At 36.2% G+C, this 23,726-nt stretch overlaps 1 protein-coding gene across 1 annotated transcript; it reads left to right on the top strand.

Annotated features, from left to right (window-relative positions):
* Positions 1-4,301: 4,301 nt before the first annotated feature.
* Positions 4,302-22,844, top strand: LOC115215214 (carbonyl reductase [NADPH] 1). The gene is made up of 8 exons (XM_029784423.2): positions 4,302-4,564; positions 9,693-9,774; positions 11,155-11,333; positions 12,543-12,655; positions 15,106-15,234; positions 16,792-16,933; positions 20,972-21,035; positions 22,612-22,844. The coding sequence occupies exons 1-8, from the start codon at positions 4,547-4,549 to the stop codon at positions 22,707-22,709; spliced, it is 825 nt and encodes a 274-aa protein (XP_029640283.1). The 5' UTR covers positions 4,302-4,546; the 3' UTR covers positions 22,710-22,844.
* Positions 22,845-23,726: the final 882 nt, after the last annotated feature.

The following is a 23,726-nucleotide window of genomic DNA, read 5'->3' as shown; positions in this document are numbered from 1 at the left end:
GCCTGGCATACTAATGATTCTGCCAGCTCCCACCTTAACAACAACAATTATAATCCTTTCTACTGTAGGCACAGAGCCTGAAAATTTGAGGGAGGGGTTAGTCAATTACATTAACCCCAAATGTGTAACTGGTACATATTTCATCGACCCTGAAAGGATGAAAGGCAAAGTCAACCTCAGCAGAATTTGAACTCAGAAAGTAGTAGCAGATGAAATGCCACTAAGCATTTCACCCAGGGTGCTAACAATTCTGCCAGCTTGCCACCTTAATTATAATAATAATTTTTTCTACTCTAGGTACAAGGCCTGAAATTATGGGGGAGGGTGCCAGTCGATTAGATCGACCTCAATATGCAACTGGTACTTAATTCATCAAATTGGTGAACTGACAAAAACGTTAGCACGCCGGGCGAAATGCTTCACGGTATTTCGTCTGTCGTTACGTTCGGAGTTCAAATTCTGCTGAGATCAACTTTGCCTTTCATCCTTTCGGGGTCGATAAATTAAGTACCAGTTATGCACTGGGGTCAATGTAATCAACTTAATCCCTTTGTCTGTCCTTGTTTGTCCCCTCTGTGTTTAGCCCCTTGTGGGTAGTAAAGAAATAGGTACTTAATTCATCGACCCTGAAAGGATAAAAGACGAAGTCGACCTTGGCAGAATTAGAACTCGGAATGTAATGACATGAAATACCACTAAGCATTTCACCTGGCATGCTAACGATTCTTATTTCTTTATTGCCTACAAGAGGCTAAACATAGAGGGGACAAACAAGGACAGACAAAGGGATTAAGTCAATTACATTGACACCAGTGCATAACTGGTACTTAATTTATTGACCCCGAAAGGATAAAAGGTAAAGTCGACCTAGTCAGAAGTAGAAGTCAGAACGTAAAGACAGACGGAATACCTATTTCTTTACTACCCATAAGGGGCTAAACACAGAAAGGACAGACAAACGGATTAAGTCGATTATATCAACCCCAATGCGTAATTGGTACTTATTTAATCGACCCCGAAAGGATGAAAGGCAAAGTCGACCTTGGTGGAATTTGAACTCTGAACATAGCGTCTGACGAAATACCGCTAGGCATTTTGCCCAGCGCGCTAACGTTTCTGCCAGCTCGCCACCTTCTTAATTATTCATGCATGCATACATACATACATACATACATACATACATACATATGAAGTAGAAGCAGCAGGAGAGTTGTAAACATTGAATATACATACTCAATGTATGTGCTTTGCTTGGTCACACATACAGCATTCAGTATGTGTGGTCAATAATATATATATATATATATATATATATATATATCTTCTGTAGAAGAGCGTAGGCTCGAAACGTAAAAGACTTTTTCTATTCCTGAGCGTTATACTAATACATCTGTTTGTTTTGTACACCACCTGTCTTCGTCGTTTGTTTTTTTCGTTATATATCATCATCATTATCATTTAGCGTCCGCTTTCCATGCTAGCATGGGTTGGACGGGTCAACTGGGGTCTGTGAAGCTGGAAGGCTTCGTCAGGCCCAGTCAGATCTGGCAGTGTTTCTATGGCTGGATGCCCTTCCTAACGCCAATTTATATATATATATATATATATATACATATATACATATATATAAATAAATAATATTCAAGGCAGTGAGCTGGCAGAAACATTAGCACACCAGGTGAAATGCTTAGCAGTATTTCATCTGTCTTTACGTTCTGAGTTCAAATTGCACCAAGGTCGACTTTGCCTTTCATCCTTTCAGGGTCGATCTAATCAACTGGCCTCGTCTCCAAATATTTCAGGCCTTGTGCCTAGAGTAGAAAAGAATATATGGCACACATCCTGCTTCTGCTTTCCATTGCATGTATCATTTGTAACACTGAGGTTTTTATATTAGTATATTAGTATTTCAATTTATAATACCTTCAAGGAATGTGTTCAACTATTATAACCTAAAAATTTTGTTTAATGAAATATAAATGATTGATTAAATAAGATAATAAAAAACATAATCATAAAATGAAACAGGTAATGTAAAAGCCTACTTCAAGTAATTTATCCCTAAGTGGAAAGTTGAGAAATTCAAGTGTTGAGCAGACAAGGTATTGTTGACATTGTTGCTTCATAAATGTGACCTTTGTATTATCACAGCACTGGAGAATACAAGCACACACACACATGCATAAATATATAGTAAGCTGTTGATAAGAGGATAAATCTTTGGCCTGGACTCTTGTGAGAAGTTGCATTATGTTATAGGAATACTGGTTTCATATTTTGGCACAATGCCAGCAATTTGGTGGAGGGGCTAAATCAATTACCTCGACTCCGGTGTCCAACTGGTACTTATTTTATCAACCCTGAAAGGATGAAAGGTAAAATCGACTTTGGTGGAATTTGAACTCAGACCATAAATACAGACAAAATACCACTATGCATTTTGCCCAGCATGCTTACAATTCTTATTTCTTTATTGCCCACAAGGAGCTAAACATAGAGGGGACAGACAAAGGGATTAAGTTGATTACATCGACCCCCAGTGCGTAACTGGAACTTAATTTATCGACCCCGAAAGGATGAAAGGCAAAGTCGACCTCGGGGGAATTTGAACTCAGAACGTAACAGCAAATGAAATACGGCTACGCATTTCGCTCGGCGTGCTAACGATTCTGCCACCTCGCCGCCTTTTTGTCATAGCGATATTACACTTGGGAAAGGCATCAGGGTCCAAATTTACATTTTTTTGTAAATTGCAACACTTGCTTTTCGCAAGCATAATATTCCGCTAACATAATGCAACTTCACACAGGAATCTAGGTCTAAGACTTATCCTTCCATCAACAGCTTGCTATATATTTAATTATTTGTTAAGTCTATTTCAGCTTCCATCTACCAATCTACTCACCAGGCTGTGATCAACCTAAGGCTATAGTCGAAGACATTTACCCAAGGTGCCATACAGTGAGACTGAACCCCAATCTATGAGGTAAACTTCTTAACCACATAACTTCACCTGCATTAGTATGTGTGTGTGTGTGTTGACTCACACACATGTATCTTCATCGTCATTTAACGTCCACTTTCCATGCTAGCATGGGTTGGACGATTTGACTGAGGTTTGGCAAACCAGATGGCTGCACCAGACACCAATCTGATCAGGCAGAGTTTCTACAGCTGGATGCCCTTCCTAACGCCAACCACTCTGAGAGTGTAGTGGGTGCTTTTACGTGCCACCTGCACGAGGACCAGTCAGGTGGTACTCGCAATGGCCATGCTCAAATATACATATATACGACGGGCTTCTTTCAGTTTCCGTCCACCAAATCCACCCACAAGGCTTTGGTTGGCCCGAGGCTATAGTAGAAGACACTTACCCAAGGTGTCACGCAGTGCGACTGAACCAGTAACCATGTGGTTCGTAAGCAAGCTACTTACCACACAGCTACTTCTACGCCTCTTACGTATTGTGTCTAACATGAGAAAATTTTTGTTGTATATATATTTTACGCACTGGGGTCAATGTAATCAACTTAATCCCTTTGTCTGTTCTTGTTTGTCCCCTCTATGTTTAGCCCCTTGTGGGCAATAAAGAAATAAGAATTGTAAGCATGCTGGGCAAAATGCATAGTGGTATTTTGTCTGTATTTATGGTCCGAGTTCAAATTCCACCAAAGTCGATTTTACCTTTCATCCTTTCAGGGTTGATAAAATAAGTACCAGTTGGACACCGGAGTCGAGGTAATTGATTTAGCCCCTCCACCAAATTGCTGGCATTGTGCCAAAATATGAAACCAGTATTCCTATAACATAATGCAACTTCTCACAAGAGTCCAGGCCAAAGATTTGTCGTCTTATCAACAGCTTACTATATATTTATGCATGTGTGTGTGTGCTTGTATTCTCCAGTGCTGTGATAATACAAAGGTCACATTTATGAAGCAACAATGTCAACAATACCTTGTCTGCTCAACACTTGAATTTCTCAACTTTCCACTTAGGGATAAATTGCTTGAAGTAGGCTTTTACATTACCTGTCTCATTTCATGATTATTTTTTTTATTATCTTATTATTTAATCAATCATTTATATTTCATTAAACAAAATTTTTAGGTTATAATAGTGTAACTGGTTATAATAGTGTAACTGGAACAGCATTTTATGACACAGCAATTTTATAATAGTGTAACTGGAACAGCATTTTATGACAGCAATTTTCAAATAGCTACTTAACACGGTTCATGTAATGGATCGTGCAACAAGGCTTTAAGTCTGTTGTTTTTTTATTCTAGAATAAACATTTGTCACGAATACATTTGGTGTACTTAATCAATATTTAAAATAATATTAAGAAAATTAACAAGAACATTTGCGTCCGTACTCTGGTGCCCTTGACCCATTCAAGACAAGACTGGCGAAACTTTGTTATCAGCAAAGCAAGCCATAAACGAGGCCACAACCGTAAACTGAGTAGTAACTAGGTTTATATTAATTCAGCATTAACTAAACTAGATCGACGCAAGATACAACATTGTTTAAAGCACTGAGAATGGTAAAAGTAGCGGTGGTAAGTCGACCAAACATCCTGACTTCTCATATACATATAAGTATATTTTAGTGCGTTTGACTACATACACATTTAGTCATAACTAGATTCCTGCCCCAACCCCACCGATAAAACACATATTCGTAGAAAATTTCTTTAAAAATATCCATTTTTCTGAAAGTTATGATCATCCAAAGTCGGTGGGGCAGGAATCTGTAGTTATGCCCAAATTTATTCGTTAAAATCCAGACACCTATTGAACAGCCTTAATTTATGTTTAATAATCATACAAGATATATGAGCGGTAATTTTTTTTTTTTAAGTGTACGGTAAATTAAGAGCTTGACTTTTGTGTATTTACACATAATTTGGAGTATACACTGGCTTAATGTTATAATTAAGGTTAATAATCAATACTTCTAAATATGTTATAGTTTTGTGCTGCGACAAATTTGTCACTGACTCTCTTCTAAATATTCTCAGTTGTTGTTTATATGCATTAACCGCTAAAGTCGAATTTCACGAAATTCTCCTGAGCGGCGATCATCGAGCTTCTGTTGTTTTAGGTTCGATGTGTATACGTGTGTGTGCATGTATGTGTATGTATTTATGTATGTATGGATGGATGGATGTTATTCTACCTCTGGTATTTGAGTACTCTTTTTTACCACCTTGTTTCACATTTATGTGCTTACTCCGGTATATATATATATATATATATATATAATATATATATATTTATATTATACACACACACAAATAATTTTTTATAATTTTCCTTATACCTTATAGATGAATATTTTATTCCTTTATTAACTATAAATTTACCTTATTTATATTTATCTTTCAGTCATCTCTATTTACTTTATTTATTGTTCCAGTTCTATTTGTTCACTTCACTTCATCCCTAGTCGTATTCTAATCAACCTGTAAACCCTTCACCAGAGCATATAATAATACTGTACGAATCATAAACCATAACATTTAGTCTGCTGAAATGGGATCTTTTCGGTTTGAACGGCAGTTTTTTAACATAATTTCTAGGTAACTAAAAGATTTTAAACTTCGTATACTGGTAGAATGTGTTTATAAAACATCTTTTTCTCTTGGCTTTATTGAGAAAATTCTATAGTTTGTAAGATATTTGTTGTTTTTTTTCTTCAATTTCTACAATTTCAACCAATCAGTGACGTGGGTTTATTTACATTTGTGAAGAAAAAAAAAGATACCCTTCCCCCCACCCCTAACCTAACTAACCCTAACCCTAATACAGATTGAAATGCAATAGATCGATTCTACGGTCATAATTATGGGTGACAATTTCATACGACACCACTAGAAAAAACTGCCGTTCAAACTGAAAATATCTCTGAAATGAATTGATAGGTCCACATCCTCTTCTCTCCAACAGGGACCAGTTCCAACAGGGAGTTGGATGAAGCTCTGCAACACTGGAGAGAATTGGGCTTGTCTGCTCCTGAGAAGGTGGAGGACTGTCGGAGCCAGAGAGCTTGGGACCACATAACATTTAAGGATACCTTTGATTCCCTCTTCATCCAGTCGGACCAGTTTTCAAGGTTCCACTTATGTCTGCTAGTGCCAAATACTCAGGTGACTGGATTGATGCCATTCCTGTGGCTAATGTTGGTGGCCTGCTCAGCTTGGACGAACTTCATGTCTCCATTGCCCTCAATGGGAGCTGACATATGCACAGGTTTGATCTGTTATTGTGGCAGGCTCCTTGACTCCACGGGCCTCCATGGCCTTTCTGGGCGCCTGAAAGCTGGTTGCTTCTCACATCATACGGAGTTGAACCTAATATTCAAGAAGAGCGTGGCTCAGGCAAACATCCCTTCCATCTTGGAACCATCTGGATTGTCCAGATGTGATAGGAAGAGACCTGACTGCCTCACCCTGTGCCCTTGGTCGCGAGGCAGATATCTTGCCTGGGATGTCACAGTTAGCGACTCCTTTGCTTCTTCTCACATCCTGGATGCTGCAGTCAGGGCGAGATCCACAGCTTCTGCGGCCAAGCAGAACAAAATCCTGAAATACCATGGTCTGTTAGCCAATGTCATTTTCCATCCTGTCGTGTTTGAGATATTTGGGGGTGTCGGACCACTAACTGCAAGATTCTTCTCTTCACTGGCAATTCACCTTGCAGAGGTAACTGGTGAGGCTCTTGAGGGTGCTTGGTTGTTGCAGTACATCAGCCTCGCCATCACCTGCGGCAATGCTGCAAGTGTGCTGGTGTGCCTCAATAGCCATTAGAGAGGTTTCCCAGTGCCCTCAACTTTTCAACCCAAGGTGGTGAATTGTTTTGTTTTTTGGGGGGTTTTTTTCTGTTTTCTTTCTTGTTTTTTTGCTTTTTCCTTTTTATTTTTTTCAATTACATTGATCCCCAGTATTTCACTGGTACTTAATTTGTTGACCCTGAAAGGATGAAAGGCAAAATCGACCCCGGTTTAATTTGAACTCAGCATGTACTGGCACTCTGTTGCTTACAATGACGAAGGTTCCATTTGATCCGATCAACAGAACAGCTTGCTCATGAGATTAACGTGCAAGTGGCTGAGCACTCTATAGACACACGTACCTCTTCACATACTTCTCAGAGAGATTCAATGTGACACAGTGTGTGACAAGGCTGGCTCCTTGAAATACAGGTATAACTCATTTTTGCCAGCTGAATGGACTGGAGCAACGTGAAATAAAGTGTCTTGCTCAAGGTCACAACCTGCTGCCGAGAATCAAACTTGTGACCCTACGATTGTGAGCCAAATGCCCTAACCCACTAAGCCATGTGCCTTCACTCTCAGAATGTAGTGATGGGCAAAATACTGCTAAGCATTTCGTCTAGTGTGCTAACAATTCTGTCAGTTCGCCACCTTAACAACAATGATAATAACCACAACAACAACAATGACAGCTAGAAAGGTTTTAAATCTTAAATTTGCCCAATTAGGACTGATTTGCATCTCAACAACATCACCGACAAAACCAGCAAAGGAGTGCAGACTTAAAAAGAATCTAAAAACAGAATTATCAGCAAACAGCCTGAATTGGAAACTCTGTTTCCAGATATAGAACTTGTTAAATACAATGACATGTCTAAATAGCACCAATTGATGTGTTAGCTTCTGCCCTGAATATAATAAAAGCAGTGTCACATGAATGGAAATCTCATTCAAATCAAGTAACTCTGGCCTGCTCATATTTCACTTAGTAACACCACCAGAAAGATATAAATAAAAATATGTGCATGGCTGTGTGGTAAGTAGCTTGCTAACCAACCACATGGTTCTGGGTTCAGTCCCACTGCGTGGCATCTTGGGCAAGTATCTTCTACTATAGCCCCGGGCCGACCAATGCCTTGTGAGTGGATTTGGTAGGCGAAAACTGAAAGAAGCCTGTCGTATATATGTATATATATACGTGTATGTTTGTGTGTCTGTGTTTGTCCTCCTTGCATTGCTTGACAACCGATGCTGGTGTGTTTATGTCCCCGTTACTTAGCGGTTCAGCAAAAGAGACCGATAGAATAAGTACTGGGCTTACAAAGAATAAGTCCCGGGATCGATTTGCTCGACTAAAGATGGTGCTCCAGCATGGCCACAGTCAAATGACTGAAACAAGTAAAAGAGTAATAATGTTAACCCTTTAGCATTCAGGTTACTCTGTCAAATGCAATGTTTTTAGTTAATATTGTTTTGAATTAATCATATATTATCTCTTAGCTTCAAGATTTCGGCGAGGTGTTTGTTTATTTTTAGAATGACTTCGTAGGATTGGTGTAAGAGGCCAGATCTAGCTTGTTGGAATATAAAGCAGGTAGAATATTTGGACCAGATATAGTCTGTTTAAAAGGTAAAGGGTTAAACATAAGTTGACATAAGCACATTGGACATCATTTAAATGACAAACTCTTTTTTTCTGTCTAAATAAACCCCAACAAATGCACCTAAAAATAAAAGGAAAAATAGTAAACTACCCAATAACTATATTGACGTATATATATATATATATATATATATATATATATATATATATATATATAGTGGTTTTATCTCTAATTTAATTTATTTATATATATCTCTCTCTCTTTTACTCTTTTACTTCTTTCAGTCATTTTGACTGTGGCCATGCTGGAGCACCGCCTTTAGTCGAGCAAATCGACCCAAGGACTTATTTTTTGTAAGCCTAGTACTTATTCTATCGGTCTCTTTGCCGAACCGCTAAGTTACGGGGGACATAAACACACCAGCATCGGTTGTCCAGCAATGTTGGGGGGACAAACACAGACACATAAACACACACACACACATATATATATATATATATACATATATACGATGGGCTTCTTTCAGTTTCCATCTACCAAATCCACTCACAAGGCTTTGGTCGGCCCGAGGCTATAGTAGAAGACACTTGCCCTAGGTGCCACGCAGTGGGATTGAATCCGGAACCATGTGGTTGGTAAGCAAGCTACTTACCACACAGCCACTCCTGCGCCTATTATATATATATATATATATATATATATATATATATATATATATATGGGGGGATGCTGAAAAGTTCTTGGCTTTAAGGGTATCATGAAAGGCCTGGTTGGAGGCCCAATCCTCCGAGTTCTTTTTACAGGGCTTACAAAGACTGAAGGATAGCTACAATAAGTGTGTGAATCTGAGAGGGGAATTTTTTTACTTGTTTCAGTCATTTGACTGTGACCACACTGGAGCACCGCCTTCAGTTGAACAAATCGACCCCAGAGCTTATTCTTTGTAAGCCTTGATCAGGACCAACTTGTGGCTAAAAAAGAATATCAACAATGAGACTGTAAAATGGAGGGACATCAATATTTGTAACAATTCCTGACAGAAATCGCAACTAAAGTTCCTTCAAACAATGCTTTGTTGTCTTATTTATGTTTATATTTCTGCATGAACTTACAAATGAGACTTCAACATATTAACTAGACATGCCATATATAGCAACCGATTCTCCCTCAAACCACATCCTTCAGTTCCTCTCCTACTTTGATACAATACTTAGGCATTACTGGGTGTATTACATGATATAACTAATTTTATTTGCAAGAATTCATCACTGAGATATGTGATGATATTTCAATTTGCCTCCTCACCAGGTAACAGGAAGTAACAAAGGGATTGGTTTTGCCATTGTCAGAGCTCTGTGTAAAAAGTTTGAAGGAGATGTGATAGCAACAGGTAAGTTTATTGTTATTATTATTGCAGTGGGGTATGTGTACACATAGGGGTATGCCAGGAGAATTGTGGTAGGTGTGTAAGTTTGTTAAAAAAGGTTTAGCCACTACAATCTTAATGCAACTCATATGTCTAGAAAATATGAGGAAAGGTATTTGCTCTTCCCATTCACTTATTGTCAACAAGTGTTTTCAGTAAAGTGCAGAACAAAAACACGAATTTTGTGTAAGACTGCCAATTGGGAATTTGAGAATAATATGCAAGTGCGTCTCTCTGAAATTGTCTACAATTGAGTTCCTTGTTGGAAAGAGCCAAGTTGATCCATCTTATTAAAAATGTATGGCTAAGTTTAATGAAAATGTTTTTTTATATAGGCACAAAATTTGGAAATTTGTGAGTAGTGGGAGGACAGTTGATTATGTCAAATCTTGTATTTGATTGGCATTTTATTTTATTGACCCCAGATGGTTGAAAGGCAAAGCTGAATGCAGCAGGATTTGAACTCTTCAAATTAATTATAAACAATACATGTCTGTTGACTATTCAATGGTCACCAACCATTTTGCAGTATGTTATTGATAATGGGTTACACTAATACTACTGGACATGATGAAGAGTTATGTTGGAAGGAAAACTTTGAGTACCCCTGAAAGACAAACCAAATATGAATGACAAACACAACAGAAACAGCAGCAAAAACCACAACATAAGTCATCACCAGGTTGGTCTCACTGTAAACTAGAAATCAGGGTGGCCAGTACAATAATGAAAGAGAATCAGGTGACAAGAACATACATTAACCAGGGTTCATAGTTGGTTTTGGTCTAGATCACCAGGTAAATAAAAACCGAGAAAAGGTTACTTGTTGTGACTTTAAAGCACTACTGGACACTTTTTATTGCCTAAACCTGTCAAGTTCAAAGATCACATTTAATATTGACATTTTGTTTTGTTTTGAAATTTTATGCAGCAATTATGAAAAATCTCTATAAATTCTTTTTATTTTTCTAATTCTAAAGAAGAACCAGTTTGTATGAGTGGATGATAGGTATTATATATAATTGCTTGAATCTCTTTAATAATCTCACAATAATGACTTTTATTACTTCTATTCCTACCTCAGTTCATCTAATTATATATATATCTTTCATTACTTTTCATAAACAGCCTTTACTTTTTTTATTTACAATGTGCATTTTCGTTGATTTTTCTTACTTTCCCCTTACATTACCATGTGTAGTTTCTATTTTCTTTTTGTAACATATTTCTATTATATATATATATATATATGAATTAACTATAGAATAAGTTAAGTTTTCTTCTATATTATGAAGTTTTCATCAATTCTCTGATATTACAACTGCTTTTTTTCATTTTTACAAGCTCGTGATGTTGGACGTGGGGAAGCAGCTATTGCAGAACTTGGCAAGGAAGGATGTCAGGCCAAATTCCATCAACTTGACATCACAGACACTAAAAGTATTTCTGCTTTTGCAAACTATTTGAAAGAAACCTATGGAGGCCTTGATATCCTTGTCAACAATGCTGGTATAGCTTATAAGGTACTTTCCACCCTTCTGTACAAGTTGTTATTTTTATTTCTTCTACATGTTGATATTAGTTATTCATAACACCACACAGCTTGTGATGTACAATACTGATATGTCTTGGAACAATTCTGGCTTAGTCAAAAAATGTTCTAAATAATAATGACAATGCTTAATATTATCAGAGGCCCACAATTTCTGGCGGACTTACACTTAATTTCTGTGGAAGAATTAAAGGCAAGAAACATCCTCATTAAGGTAGAGTGATTGCTTAGAATGTAGAGTGATTGTTAGAGGCTACACCTGTTTTTGTAATTTACTGCCATCTTAATTATAATAGTAATTGTTTCAAATTTTGGTGCAAGCCCAATAATTTTAGAGAGAAGATGTTAGTTATTTACATTGTCCCCAGTACTTGACTGGTGCTTTATTTTATCAAACCCAAAAGAATGAAAAGCAAAATAGGCCTCAGCAGTATTTGACACCAGAATGGAAAGAATAGGAACAAATACTGCAAAGAATTTTTTTACAACACTCTTACAATTCTGCGACTTCACTGCCTTCCTCTTAATTATAATAATCCTTTCTGTTGTATGCACAAGGCCTGAAATTTGTGGGGAGGGGCTAAGTCTATTACATTGATGCCAATGTTCGACTGGTTCTTAGTCTACCAATCCTGAAATGATGAAATGCAAAGTTGACCTTGATAGAATTTGAACTCAGAATGTGAAGATGGATGAAATGCTGCTAAGCATTTTACTTGGTGTGCTAATGGTTCTGCTCACTTACTGCTTTGTATCATCATCATCATCGTTTAGCGTCCGCTTTCCATGCTAGCATGGGTTGGACGGTTCAACTGGGGTCTGGGAAGCCAGAAGGCTACACCAGGCCCAGTCTGATCTGGCAATGTTTCTATGGCTGGATGTCCTTCCTAACGCCAACCACTCCATGAGTGTAGTGGGTGCTTTTTATGTACCACCGGCACAGGTGCCAGATGAGGCTGGCAAACGGCCACGATCGGATGGTGCTTTTTACTTGCCACCGACACGAGGCCAGTCGGGGTGGCACTGGCAATGGCCACATTCGGATGGTTCTCTTACATACCATCGGCACTGGTATCACAGCTACAATTTCCATTGATGTTGATCAGTTTCAATTTTGGTTTGTATAATAGTAATAATAATAAATTAACTTCAAATTAATTTCGTATTTTTTATATTTTAGCAAGCATCAACAGCTCCTTTCAGTGAACAAGCAGAAGTGACATTGAGATGTAACTTCACTGGAACTTTGGATGTTTGTCGACAAATTTTTCCACTCTTGCATCCTCATGCCAGGTATGTATATATGTGTGTGTGTGTGTGTGTGTTTGTGTGTGTTTGTGTCAATTGTATCTATATGGTGGGGAAGTGTCTTTATTCTAGTCTTTATATTGTTTTTCTTCTGGATCTCTTTGATTCATCTGTGTGTAGATGATTAATATTTTTGGCACTTCACAGCATGTGGCATAAAACTTAGACTTGTTGTGATGATTGTCTTAGGGTGGAAATCAAGTTAATGAGATCATATAATAAAGAACAATCACATGATCAAGAATCTATTTTGTTCCTCTTTAACCCCTTCAGTCATTTTGTCCAATGCATTGGACAATTTTTCAGCATAAATTACAAAAGAAATATAAATCATAATTAATTTGAGTCACAGTTACCAATTCATTGGACATCTCTAAAATGAATATATAACCAAGACCATATAATTCTGACTCAGTGTTTTCTCACGAGTCATAGAGAATGGCTGTGTCTCTTCTAGTAAATCTCACAGAGGTAAGTAAATTGGTGTTTCTTTTACCTAGCATTAGCAAAATTTTTATTTATCCATGCCAAATATTAAGAATATTGAATTCTTTAAAAATTTACTTAATGTGTGTTATTTACCTGTATTTTGGAATAAATAAAAAATAAAAATTAAAAAATAGTTTTACTTTTTCATCCATAACTGAAGAGGTTAAATAAAATCTCATTAGTAAAAGTAATTATATAAAAATACTACCTAGTCTTGCTGCAAAAGCTGTTTTGGGTTAACGACCTACATTAATAAAAGTATACAACCTGGAATTGGACTATTGTAAAATGTAATTTTCTGAAATACACATAAGCCCCCCACCTCCCTCCCACTGTCAATATCACATCTGTTTCATTTACATGTAGACACCTCATAAATATTTCTACATATAGGATGTGTGGTACATTTAATGAAAAGTGAATGATGTTAATAAAACATTGAGCAACTTATCAGCCTCATCATCATCATCATCATTACACCTTTAGTTTTCCAAATTGTCAGTGATTGGACAGATCCATATCAACATAGTATTTTATCCATTTATTACATTCCTTTGTAATTTCCTTTTGAGCAGTCCACTGTCTTACTTCTACCACCTTTTCTTTAGCTCAACCCTCCTGAAAACTACCTCTACTGACATATTTGACATTTTTACATTCAGTTGATGTTCTTCCTATATATTGATTGTCCATACCAGCACAATATTTTCTGTACACTGTGGTTGATATTCTAATGCCAAGTTTTCTTTTAACATACTTGTATTCTCTCATTCATAACATGCTGACGTTACTTATCTAACAGAATATGCTTACCTCGCCTCTTTACAAGTTTCATATTTATTTTGAGATTTAAGCCCATGTCTTACTACCATATACACAGGTCTTAACATACAATCTGTCCTCCATTCAAGGTGAGAAGCTTTTTGTTGCCAACAGCTGAACCTTTTCCACTCCACTCTACTCTGGCTGCTAAACTTTCACAATACTCATCTCTGTAGCTGAGTAGGTCTTTCAGGTAGCAGGAGCTCTCAACTATTTTTGCCTTGGCTTCTGAGCAATTGAAATATCTTGAAATAATTACTAATAACAACTCCTATACATCTATTATATATGCAGTCTTCCATTTTTTCCAGCCTGCCTTTGATCCCACTGTACACATAGCTTGAACTATGCAGACAGTATAGAATTCCTGTCAAGGCAGTGAGCTGGCAGAAGCATTAGTACGCTGGGCAAAATGCTTAGTGGTATTTCGTCTGCTGCTACATTCTGAGTTCAAATTCCGCCGAGGTCGACTTTGCCTTCCATCCTTTCGGGGTCGAATTAAATAAGTACCAGTTACGCAATGGGGGTCGATATAATCGATTTGATCCGTTTGTCTGTCCTTGTTTGTCCCCTTGTGGGCAGTAAACAAATAAGTATAGAATTCTTGTCTGTTCCCTTTCGCTATACTGAGTATATCTATATTTATTTCCATCTTCTCTGTTAGTAGTTGTGATCTATTTTATTTTCTTGTACCTTAGACCTATCTTTGATAAATTGACCTTAGACCTCTGCTTCCATGTTTGGAATTTTCCCCTTTAATTCTTTGACTAATTTGACTATGAAAGTTTGAGCAGGAGTTCTGACAAACATCTTGTCTTCATTTCTGAAAAATTTTTAATTCTTTTATGTGTGTATACTTGTGGTATTTAGTTGCAGTCCTTTATATTTTGAGTTAAAGCCCCACCCAGGTATATACATTTGCTCCAGTATGGAGCCAGTAAAGTAATAATATGAAATAGTTTAATTTTGGTGTGAAGATTGTTTTGTGTTAAAATCTAAGTAAATAGATTAGTAGTCAGAGACCTTTAAAACTCAATGTCAGCTAGCCAATAATTCCTTAACCTTGTTTTATCTCTACTTTTTATACAAAAGTCAAACTTATATGTTTATGTTTTATGTTCTAGAGTGGTTAATGTTTCCAGTATGTCCTCCGTAAGAGCACTTAATAAATGTTCAACAGATCTGAGAGAGAAATTCATTGATAAAAATTTAACTATACCTCAGCTGGAAAATTTGATGGCTCAGTTTGTAACGTATGTATTATTTCATCTTGGATATGTCATGTGATTTCATCATAAATTTTATAAGACAAAATTTAAGTTACATTATTGTTGTGTTTAGGCTGCATTGATTTACTACCACTAATGACTAATGACAAGAAAAGAGTGGAACTCTGTATGTGTGTGTGTTTGTATGTGGATTGACTGACTATGAAGGAATGATAATGGAACTGTGAAATCTTTCGTGCATTAATTCTAACTCTACTTATTAATAACTGCATTGTTTCCTTCCAGGTAAACTGACATCCGATTGTCCAAAGAAGATTTCAAAGATAATTTCAAAGTAGTGACTTCTCTTGAAAATGGACCAATTTGGCCACATGGTGTTTTCAAGTACCTGCAGAAAAACGGTTTAGCCCCCAAAAGACATTCATGTTAACATGCTTGCTACATTAGGGGATGATGGTCCAACTTTATTGACAGTAAGAAAGTGAGCAGGTGTATTTAGGAGGGTAGGGAGAGTCTTGAAGATGACTCAACTTCTGGACGTCCTGCAACTGCCACCACTGAGGAAAGCATTGATTCATTGATTGTGTTCACCATATGGTGATGGATGACAGGTGATGGATAACTATAAATCAAAAAACCACTGCTGTTAGTATACCCTGTGAGAAAGTTGAGAATATTCTGCACAATGATCTTGATATGATCAAAAGTGCACCAGCAGATTACATTACAGGAGAAATTGATATTGATTGAGGCAGATCTTCCTTGAACATTTCCTAACCCAAGATGAGCGTTAGCTTTATAACTTTGAACCAGAGACAAATAGACAATCCATGTGGTGGAAAAGCCCTTCCTCACCTGCTCAAAGAAGGTTAAAGTCGTTTCACCTGCAGGGAAGGTGATGACCTCAGTTTTTCGGGATGAAAAAGACATTGTGTTTATTTACAATCTTCAAAAGGGCCACATCATCAATGAAGAGTACTATGCCAACTTCCTGGGGCAGTTATGAAAGGTTGTCGAGACCAAATGCTCACAAAAACTGATGAAAAGGTTATGGCTGGAATGACTTGGATCATAGTTTTTATTCAATCAAATTGACCACAGTTATTAAATATTTAATTTATCTTTTATTTTTAACTTGTTTCAATCATTAGACTGCGGCCATGCTGGGGCACTACTTTGAAGAACACTTTGTTGAATGAATTGACCCCCAGCACTTATTTTCTTTTAAGCCTGGGACTTATACTAGAGATCATTTTTGCAAACTGCTTAGCAACAGGGATGTAAGCACACCAACATCAGTCGTCAAGTGGTGGTGTAAGACAAACACACATATGATGGGCTTCTTTCAGTTTCCGTCTGTCAAATCAACTCACAAGGCTTTGGTTGTTCCAAAGCTATAATGGGAAACACTTTACCAAAGTGTCACACCGTGGGACTAAATCTAGAACCATGTGGTTAGGAAGCAAGCTTCTGACTATATAGCCACTCTTGTGCCAGTGTTTAATTTGTAGGCTTAATTTTTTTATTTATCTCTATACATATATATATATTTATATATAATTTTTACAATTTTTACATCAGTGATGTGAAAAATGGTGACCATGAAGCAAAAGGTTGGCCTTCAACAGCATATGGTGTCTCTAAGTTGGGAAAAACTGCTATGACCATAATTCAACAGAAAGTTCTTGATAGTGAAGGAAAAGAAGATATTGTTGTTAATGCGGTAATTATCAATTTCATTTTTTATATTTCATTTAATGCATTTTCATTTATTATTCATGTGTGCTTAAGTGAAAGCAGGATATTGTAGTCACTCATATTGTCTGTGTTAGCACACCAAATTTAGCAGAAATACTCATTTGGTGAGTGGCTTAAACTGATGAAAATTTGGTTTGATTATTATCAAAACTGGCAGACAGGTGAATCAAAACGTTTTGACTGGGCAGATTTTTTGTGAAAGAATTTATGTACACAGGATATGCATCGTTTTGGCATGTTCTCGGCACAAGAATCTATTATTAGCACATAAAAACATATATTATGTCTATTAAATACTTTTTCTTTCTCCATAGGGAGTACTTTTTTGTTGATCTTCATCATGGAATAGTACGCAATATATATATATCATTTGATTTGACCCTCATCTGCATGTGTATAGATCAAAGCATACCTATGCATGTAGACACATGTTTATACATATATACAAAAATATATATATAGATATGCAACTCTTTATGTGTGTACAGTGATGGATTTGAGGGTTTCGTTTATTTATGAGTTGATTTTTTAATTTCACCAGAGTATAATACCTATTTAAAGAAAAAAAAATTTAAATTTAAAAAAATCAAACTTACAAATTTTCTGTTAAGTAGTCATATTATTTATATCCCACAACAAACTACAGTATGTTTGATTCGCCTGCCATCATTGAAAGACATTGAAAACACTTCTCAAATTCTATGCAATATTTTCTATAAGTATTTCATTTTCTTCACTTTCTATTTCATAATCATGATTATTATTTGAATAATCATTTATTTAGTCATATGCAAATTTTACTCATTTGTGTTTGGTGTAGACATCGATCAAGTCTATTTTCAGCTGTCATCTACTTAGGCTTCTAATCTGATTTAATTTAAACACTTACAAAATTTAATTCACTTCAATTAAAAAGCATGGATAAGCAATGCAGTGTAAGCCACACTGTAATTTGCAAAAAACTTTATCTGCGCACAGGATATGCATCGACCCTATGATGCCTATTATTTTTCATTCATTTTTCGGTTGTTGGTTCTAGTTGAAGGCTTATGATCTTCACAAGTTATCCAAGACCAAGGAAATCAATGTCATTAATCTTCTGCTTAAGCTGTTGAAAGCCAACACCTCCAGGAAAGACATTCCAGGGAAAGAAGAACTAGATGTAATGGTTTGTGTGGGGCCTTAGCATTGGATGAAAGAAAGCATGAGAGATGAGAGGAGGAGAGATAAGTCGGGTGGATTTGAGTGGTTTGTGTATGAGATCAGCTACTACTGAGGATGAGAGTCATTTTAGTAGCAATATAAAAAGGTAGAGATAGGAAAATGTACTCTTGTGGGTTAGGGGCTGGTGCATATCTGTCAGTGATATTTTATACCTGTCAACAGTGGCCCAGGAATAAAATTTTCTTAGGGAGTGCAAACTCAGTTCCAAAATTTGGCACTACTGTAGAAGTGTGGATCCAAGTTCTGGGAGTGTGCATGTCACAAATTTGCGCATGCGAGCGCGTTAGTCGTAAGTAGTCGATTTTAGCACACAGGTAAACAACGAGACGTACGCTACTTGCTGTAAATGGAGGGTGGGTTATCCATCTAATACAAGAAGAAAATTGCAGATAAATTGAATAAAAACATGAAAAATAACAAAATGATATTTCATTGAAAAGTAAACCATTCTGAAAAATAGTTCAGAATGTTTTCAAAACATTCATCTCCAGCTTTTCCCATATTTTATTATGGGTTAGGGGTTAGGGTTTAGGGTTAGGGGAGATGAATGTTTTTTTCAGTATTCAATGATTATTTTTCACTTTTATATTTATTCTATCTACAATTTTCTTTTTGTATTACATGGTTAACCCCGCTCCATTTACAGCAAGTAGCGCTCGTCCGTGTGTCTCATTGTTTATCTCTGTGTTAAAATCAACTAGTAGCGCGCATCCGCGTACCTCGTCGTTTGCCTGGTGAGCTAAAATTGACTACTTGTAGGATCGACTAGTTATGACTAGCTAGCACGAGTGCGCGTACCAGGACCACTCTTCTTAAATAGTACCTATATTTTGTAGGTTAAAATATACTTTATTTCAGAGATATACAAGTTAAGCAAACGTAAGCAGTAAAAATACAAATTGCAAATATAAGATATTCCATGACAAAAAAAAAAAAAAAGAAAAAGAAGGAAAAATCTTGGTGCATGTATTCCAGAGGTACTAGGATAGGAGGAAAAAAACAATCAAAAGTGAAATGATAAGGTAAACAGCTGATTGAAAAAAAAAAACGTCTTGGCTAACCAAATTTAAGGAGTGTTAAAAATATTGGATAGTCATGTGGCAGAGAAAATTGGTGAAGAAAGAACAATTATGAAGAAAGAGGGAGTGTGGAGACAAGGAAATAAAGGTAGACAGGATATAGTTGACAGTGATAATAAGAGGAAGAAATGAAGATGAGTAAAGAGAGAAAAGAAGCAGATATGTGAAGAGAAAGACAAGTAGAAATAGATAGGGAATGTTTTGCAAACAAGAGGGGAAAGAAACCGAGAGGAACAGGATAGAAAATTAAGACAATATCGGCCAAATGTTGACCGCTGAGTATATATAAAATAGTATCTGCATCATATTTGTTTCCGATACTGTCCTGCTTTTTCGTTTTATATAGAAAACACTGATTTAATTAGTTTGATAAGTGCCTCTGCATGAAACTCTCGAACCTTCAGTCACTGTGTAACTTTCGCCGATCAATAAATCTATACTTATTATTTGAGTCTGACTCAACATGAGTTCTATTTTTCATGTTTGAACCACTACACCTCTGATGAGAACCCAATAAAATTCGAAAATCGATTAAAGTTGTTCATCTTTTTTTCAATCTACGGAGAAATAGCTAAATTGGTGCTACTTTATGTTTGGAGTTCAAATTCCACAAAGGTTGACTTTGCCTTTCATCCTTTCAGGGTCAATAAAATGAATACTAGTTGAGCACTGGGGTCAATGTAATCGACTTACCCCAATCTTGCTGGCCTCGTGCCAAAAGTTGAAGTCGATATTGATTTTTTTAAAAAGCCCATGCCAAAACTGACTTCACCTGTGCTGGTGCCATGTAAAAAGCACTCAGCCTGCTCTGCGGGGTGGTTGGTGTTAGGAAGGGCATCCAACCGTAAAAACAATGCCAAAACAGACACAGAAGTGTGGTGCAGACTCCTGCCTGGCCAGCTCCTGTCAAACTGTCCAACCCATACCAGATTAGAAGGAAGACATTAAACGATGATGATGATCATTGGTATCATTGTCATCAGCATTAACTTGTATCCAAATATTTAATCTGTAGTGACGGATTGAGCCTCTTCATCCTGATGGGTGCCGGTGCCTGAGGCGGCTGTTCAGGCCAAGGGCTTTATAGAAGAGCTGGGGAGCATCTATCCTAGGAAAAGGTTGGCAGGGGAAAAGGAAGTGAGAGCCACTCTTGGTGTCTTTAATATCTGATCTCTGCCTTTTGATGTTTATTTTCCATCTAGTCCATTCCTTTGGCGATGACATGGGCAGTCGTTAGTGAATGTTTCTTAGGTAGTTGGGTCAATGGAACAGCAGAGGAGAGTGGCTTTGAGCACAAAGCCACACATATTGCAAGTTGAATGTACTTAACCCCTGTACTTAATGAATGTTTTATTAATCCCAGAGGGATGAAAGGCAAAGTGTCTTTCATTAAGGTGTAAACATGGGACATAACTAAACACTACTAAAGCTCTTGACCAGTGTTTTACAGAATCTGCCTTTCACCTTGATAAATAGAAACATAAATAATTTCTAAAAGATACAGTTGATATTATTGATCCAATACTTAATAGATGCTTTATTTTATTGACCTCAAAATGATGATGAACAAAGTCAAACTAGGCAAATTTGAACAGTAGATATACAGGAACATAACTAACTGCCAGAATATTTATTTCCTGCATTCTGTCATTTATGCCATCCCGAACAATAATGATATTAATATGTCTTCTCTCTTTCAGTGCTGTCCTGGTTATGTTGACACTGATATGTCAAGTCACAAAGGCCCTAAAACTATAGATGAAGGTAAGAGAACCTCCATCTAACTACTTGTTAATTTTGTTTGTTTTGAGAAAAATATAGGCATAGCTGTGTATGTAAGAAGTCTGCTTGAGAACCACATAATTCTGGAGACCCTTTCACTGTTTGTCTCAAGGGGCACATGCCTGGGGGTTATAGGCATGGTAGTAGAAATCATTTGCAACATCAACTTTAAGAAATCAGCTGGCTCCTGATCGTTTACCAATGTGGTTAACACAAAAGCTGGATAGACTTCATTCTTATCAAGAAAATGGGGAAGACAGATGACTGTGAAAGCTAAAACTTTTCCTGTTGAAGAATACACCACCCAACATGAAGTAAGGATCTAGAATAAGAAATAGATGGCACCTGAGTCTCAAGGCAACTCCGAGAAAGAAGATATAGAGGCTTAAAGAACTACTGAGCAGTCTCTAGAAGGAATGATAGGCAAAGTTGGTCTTTGTAGTGTTTAGATTCAGGATGCAAAGAACTGGAACAAATACCACTAGACATTTTTTTTCTGCCAGCTTGCTTCCTTTAATAATAAAATAAATAAATGCACCCTTTTAAAGCATAGCCAGGCTTATGGACCCAGTTTCCTGGTTTCAATGGTGTATGTGTTCCCCAGCTGAACGGAACACCAGTCCATCGCAGCGTTACTCATTTTTGCCAGCTGGAGCAATGTGAAATGAAGTCTTTTGCTCAAGAACACAACGCGTCGCTCGGTCCAGGAACTGAAACCACAATCTTACGATCATGATGCTGACACCCTAACCACTAAGCCACATGCCTCCGCCCTTTAATAATAAGTAATAATATAAATCTTTAAGCAATATGGAATGAGTTTTATGTTCAGTAGTACTTATGACTGAAACATGGAGAACAGCAGCAAAAGTAGTTTTGGTTTATGAAGGTAAGCAGTTAGTTTTAGATGATAACTTTGAGTAAAGTGTGCATTATAAACTGAGTAATACCGTATTCATTCAAAGCTGATGGTTTACTCTGTTGCAACTCCATTTTCTCATTATGTACATTTATTTAGGTTTAAATGACAAAATGTCGCCTCAGTCTATGCACAAAACAAGAAACTTGGAATGGTGATAGAGTGAATCATCCCTGTTGAATAGATTTATAAATTATATTACATATACAGAGTTCTCTTTCTCCAAAACGAATATAGATGTATATATTTTTTAACATGGATTTTTTCTAACCTGATTAAGCTAGCTTAATGTCTGCATTAATTTAAAGATTGTTTATATTAATCTAGACATATAAGTAATTTACTTATTATAAAATATGATAAAATAAATGATCTATACATGCTCTATGAAGTTGCAAAACAATTGTTATAAAAGAATTTTCCAATGGTTAAATAAATTTTATCATACTATATTTTCCTAATTATTTATAACTTTATACACTCCTTATAGTTTTCTATTGTATCATACTATATATTCTATAGGTTTTGTAGAATGATACATTAAGGAGCTTTTTTCAATAGTACTATTGAATTAGTTGAATCCACAGTGACTTAAATTTATATGTATAAGTAAATATTTTTTCTCTCCCTCTTTATTAGGTGCTGACACTCCAGTCTATCTTGCATTACTGCCTCCAAACGTTAAAGAACCACGTGGTAATTTTGTATCAGAACGTCAAATTCATAAATGGATATAAATATGACATACATAAATGGATGATAAATATTTTTTTTAATTGTAACTACAAAACTATTATTGTCTTTGAATGAGATAAACAAATGAAGGTTTAATTATCTGTTGTTACTAAATAAATAATTTCACTATAATTGAATCTGTATCAGCTTTTGAATAATTATTCCTGAATTGAATTTAACCCTTTCTTTACTGTATTTATTTGAGATGTTCTGTGTTTCTTTCAATTACTTTAAATATAACAAAAAATTTAGTAAAATAACTTGGTTATCATTAAGCTGGTGTTAGGAACATAAATTGTGACTAAGGTTTGGTGGAAGATTTTAATTCAAAACTTATGAAAACAAGACATTTGTACTCAGAGCCAAAGCCGGTTTCAGCCAGGTTGGTAACAAAAGGGTTAAAACATATTTTTGTATTTAAAACTTCTAGATGTGAAACTTGAAGTCTTCATCTTTAGATGATGGCTCAAGATGTTGAGCAGAATGTAGACCGATTGACTTTCACTGGATCTTCACTTTTAGACTCTCTTCTTAATACTGTTTAACACTTTGCATGTAATTCACATATTTCTTTCAATAGAACTTATGTAGTTAGTACAGATTTATGTGGTGTAAGAATGGAAGACAGAAATTTCAGACAATTCAACTTTTATTGGAATATATATTTTAGGCTCAGTTGATGATAAATTTCACACCATTAATAGAAACATTTATGGAGATGATGGTCTATTAATCTTCAGAAATGTAAAAAGACAGCAAGCAGATAAATTCAAGACTAAATTAACCAAAATTTTCCAAAATTTAAACGTAAAGATTATTCTCAATAGCAATCTAGACTTAGATAAGTTCTTAGATGAAACATTCAAGCAAATTTATAAAATATTTGTATAAATTCCACAATTATTTTCTGAGTTATATGAAGTTTAAAAATTATTGAGAATTATAAAATGCATAATCTCCTTTGAAATTTTATCTTTTTCTGGTTCATGGAATGATGCAGAATCCACATAGATATTAAT

The sequence above is a fragment of the Octopus sinensis genome, linkage group LG8 (genome assembly GCF_006345805.1).
Source record: "Octopus sinensis linkage group LG8, ASM634580v1, whole genome shotgun sequence".
In the NCBI taxonomy this organism is placed as follows: Eukaryota; Metazoa; Mollusca; class Cephalopoda; order Octopoda; family Octopodidae; genus Octopus; species Octopus sinensis.
The sequence above is the reverse complement of the archived record's forward strand: the minus strand, read 5'-3'. Positions and strand labels throughout refer to the sequence as shown.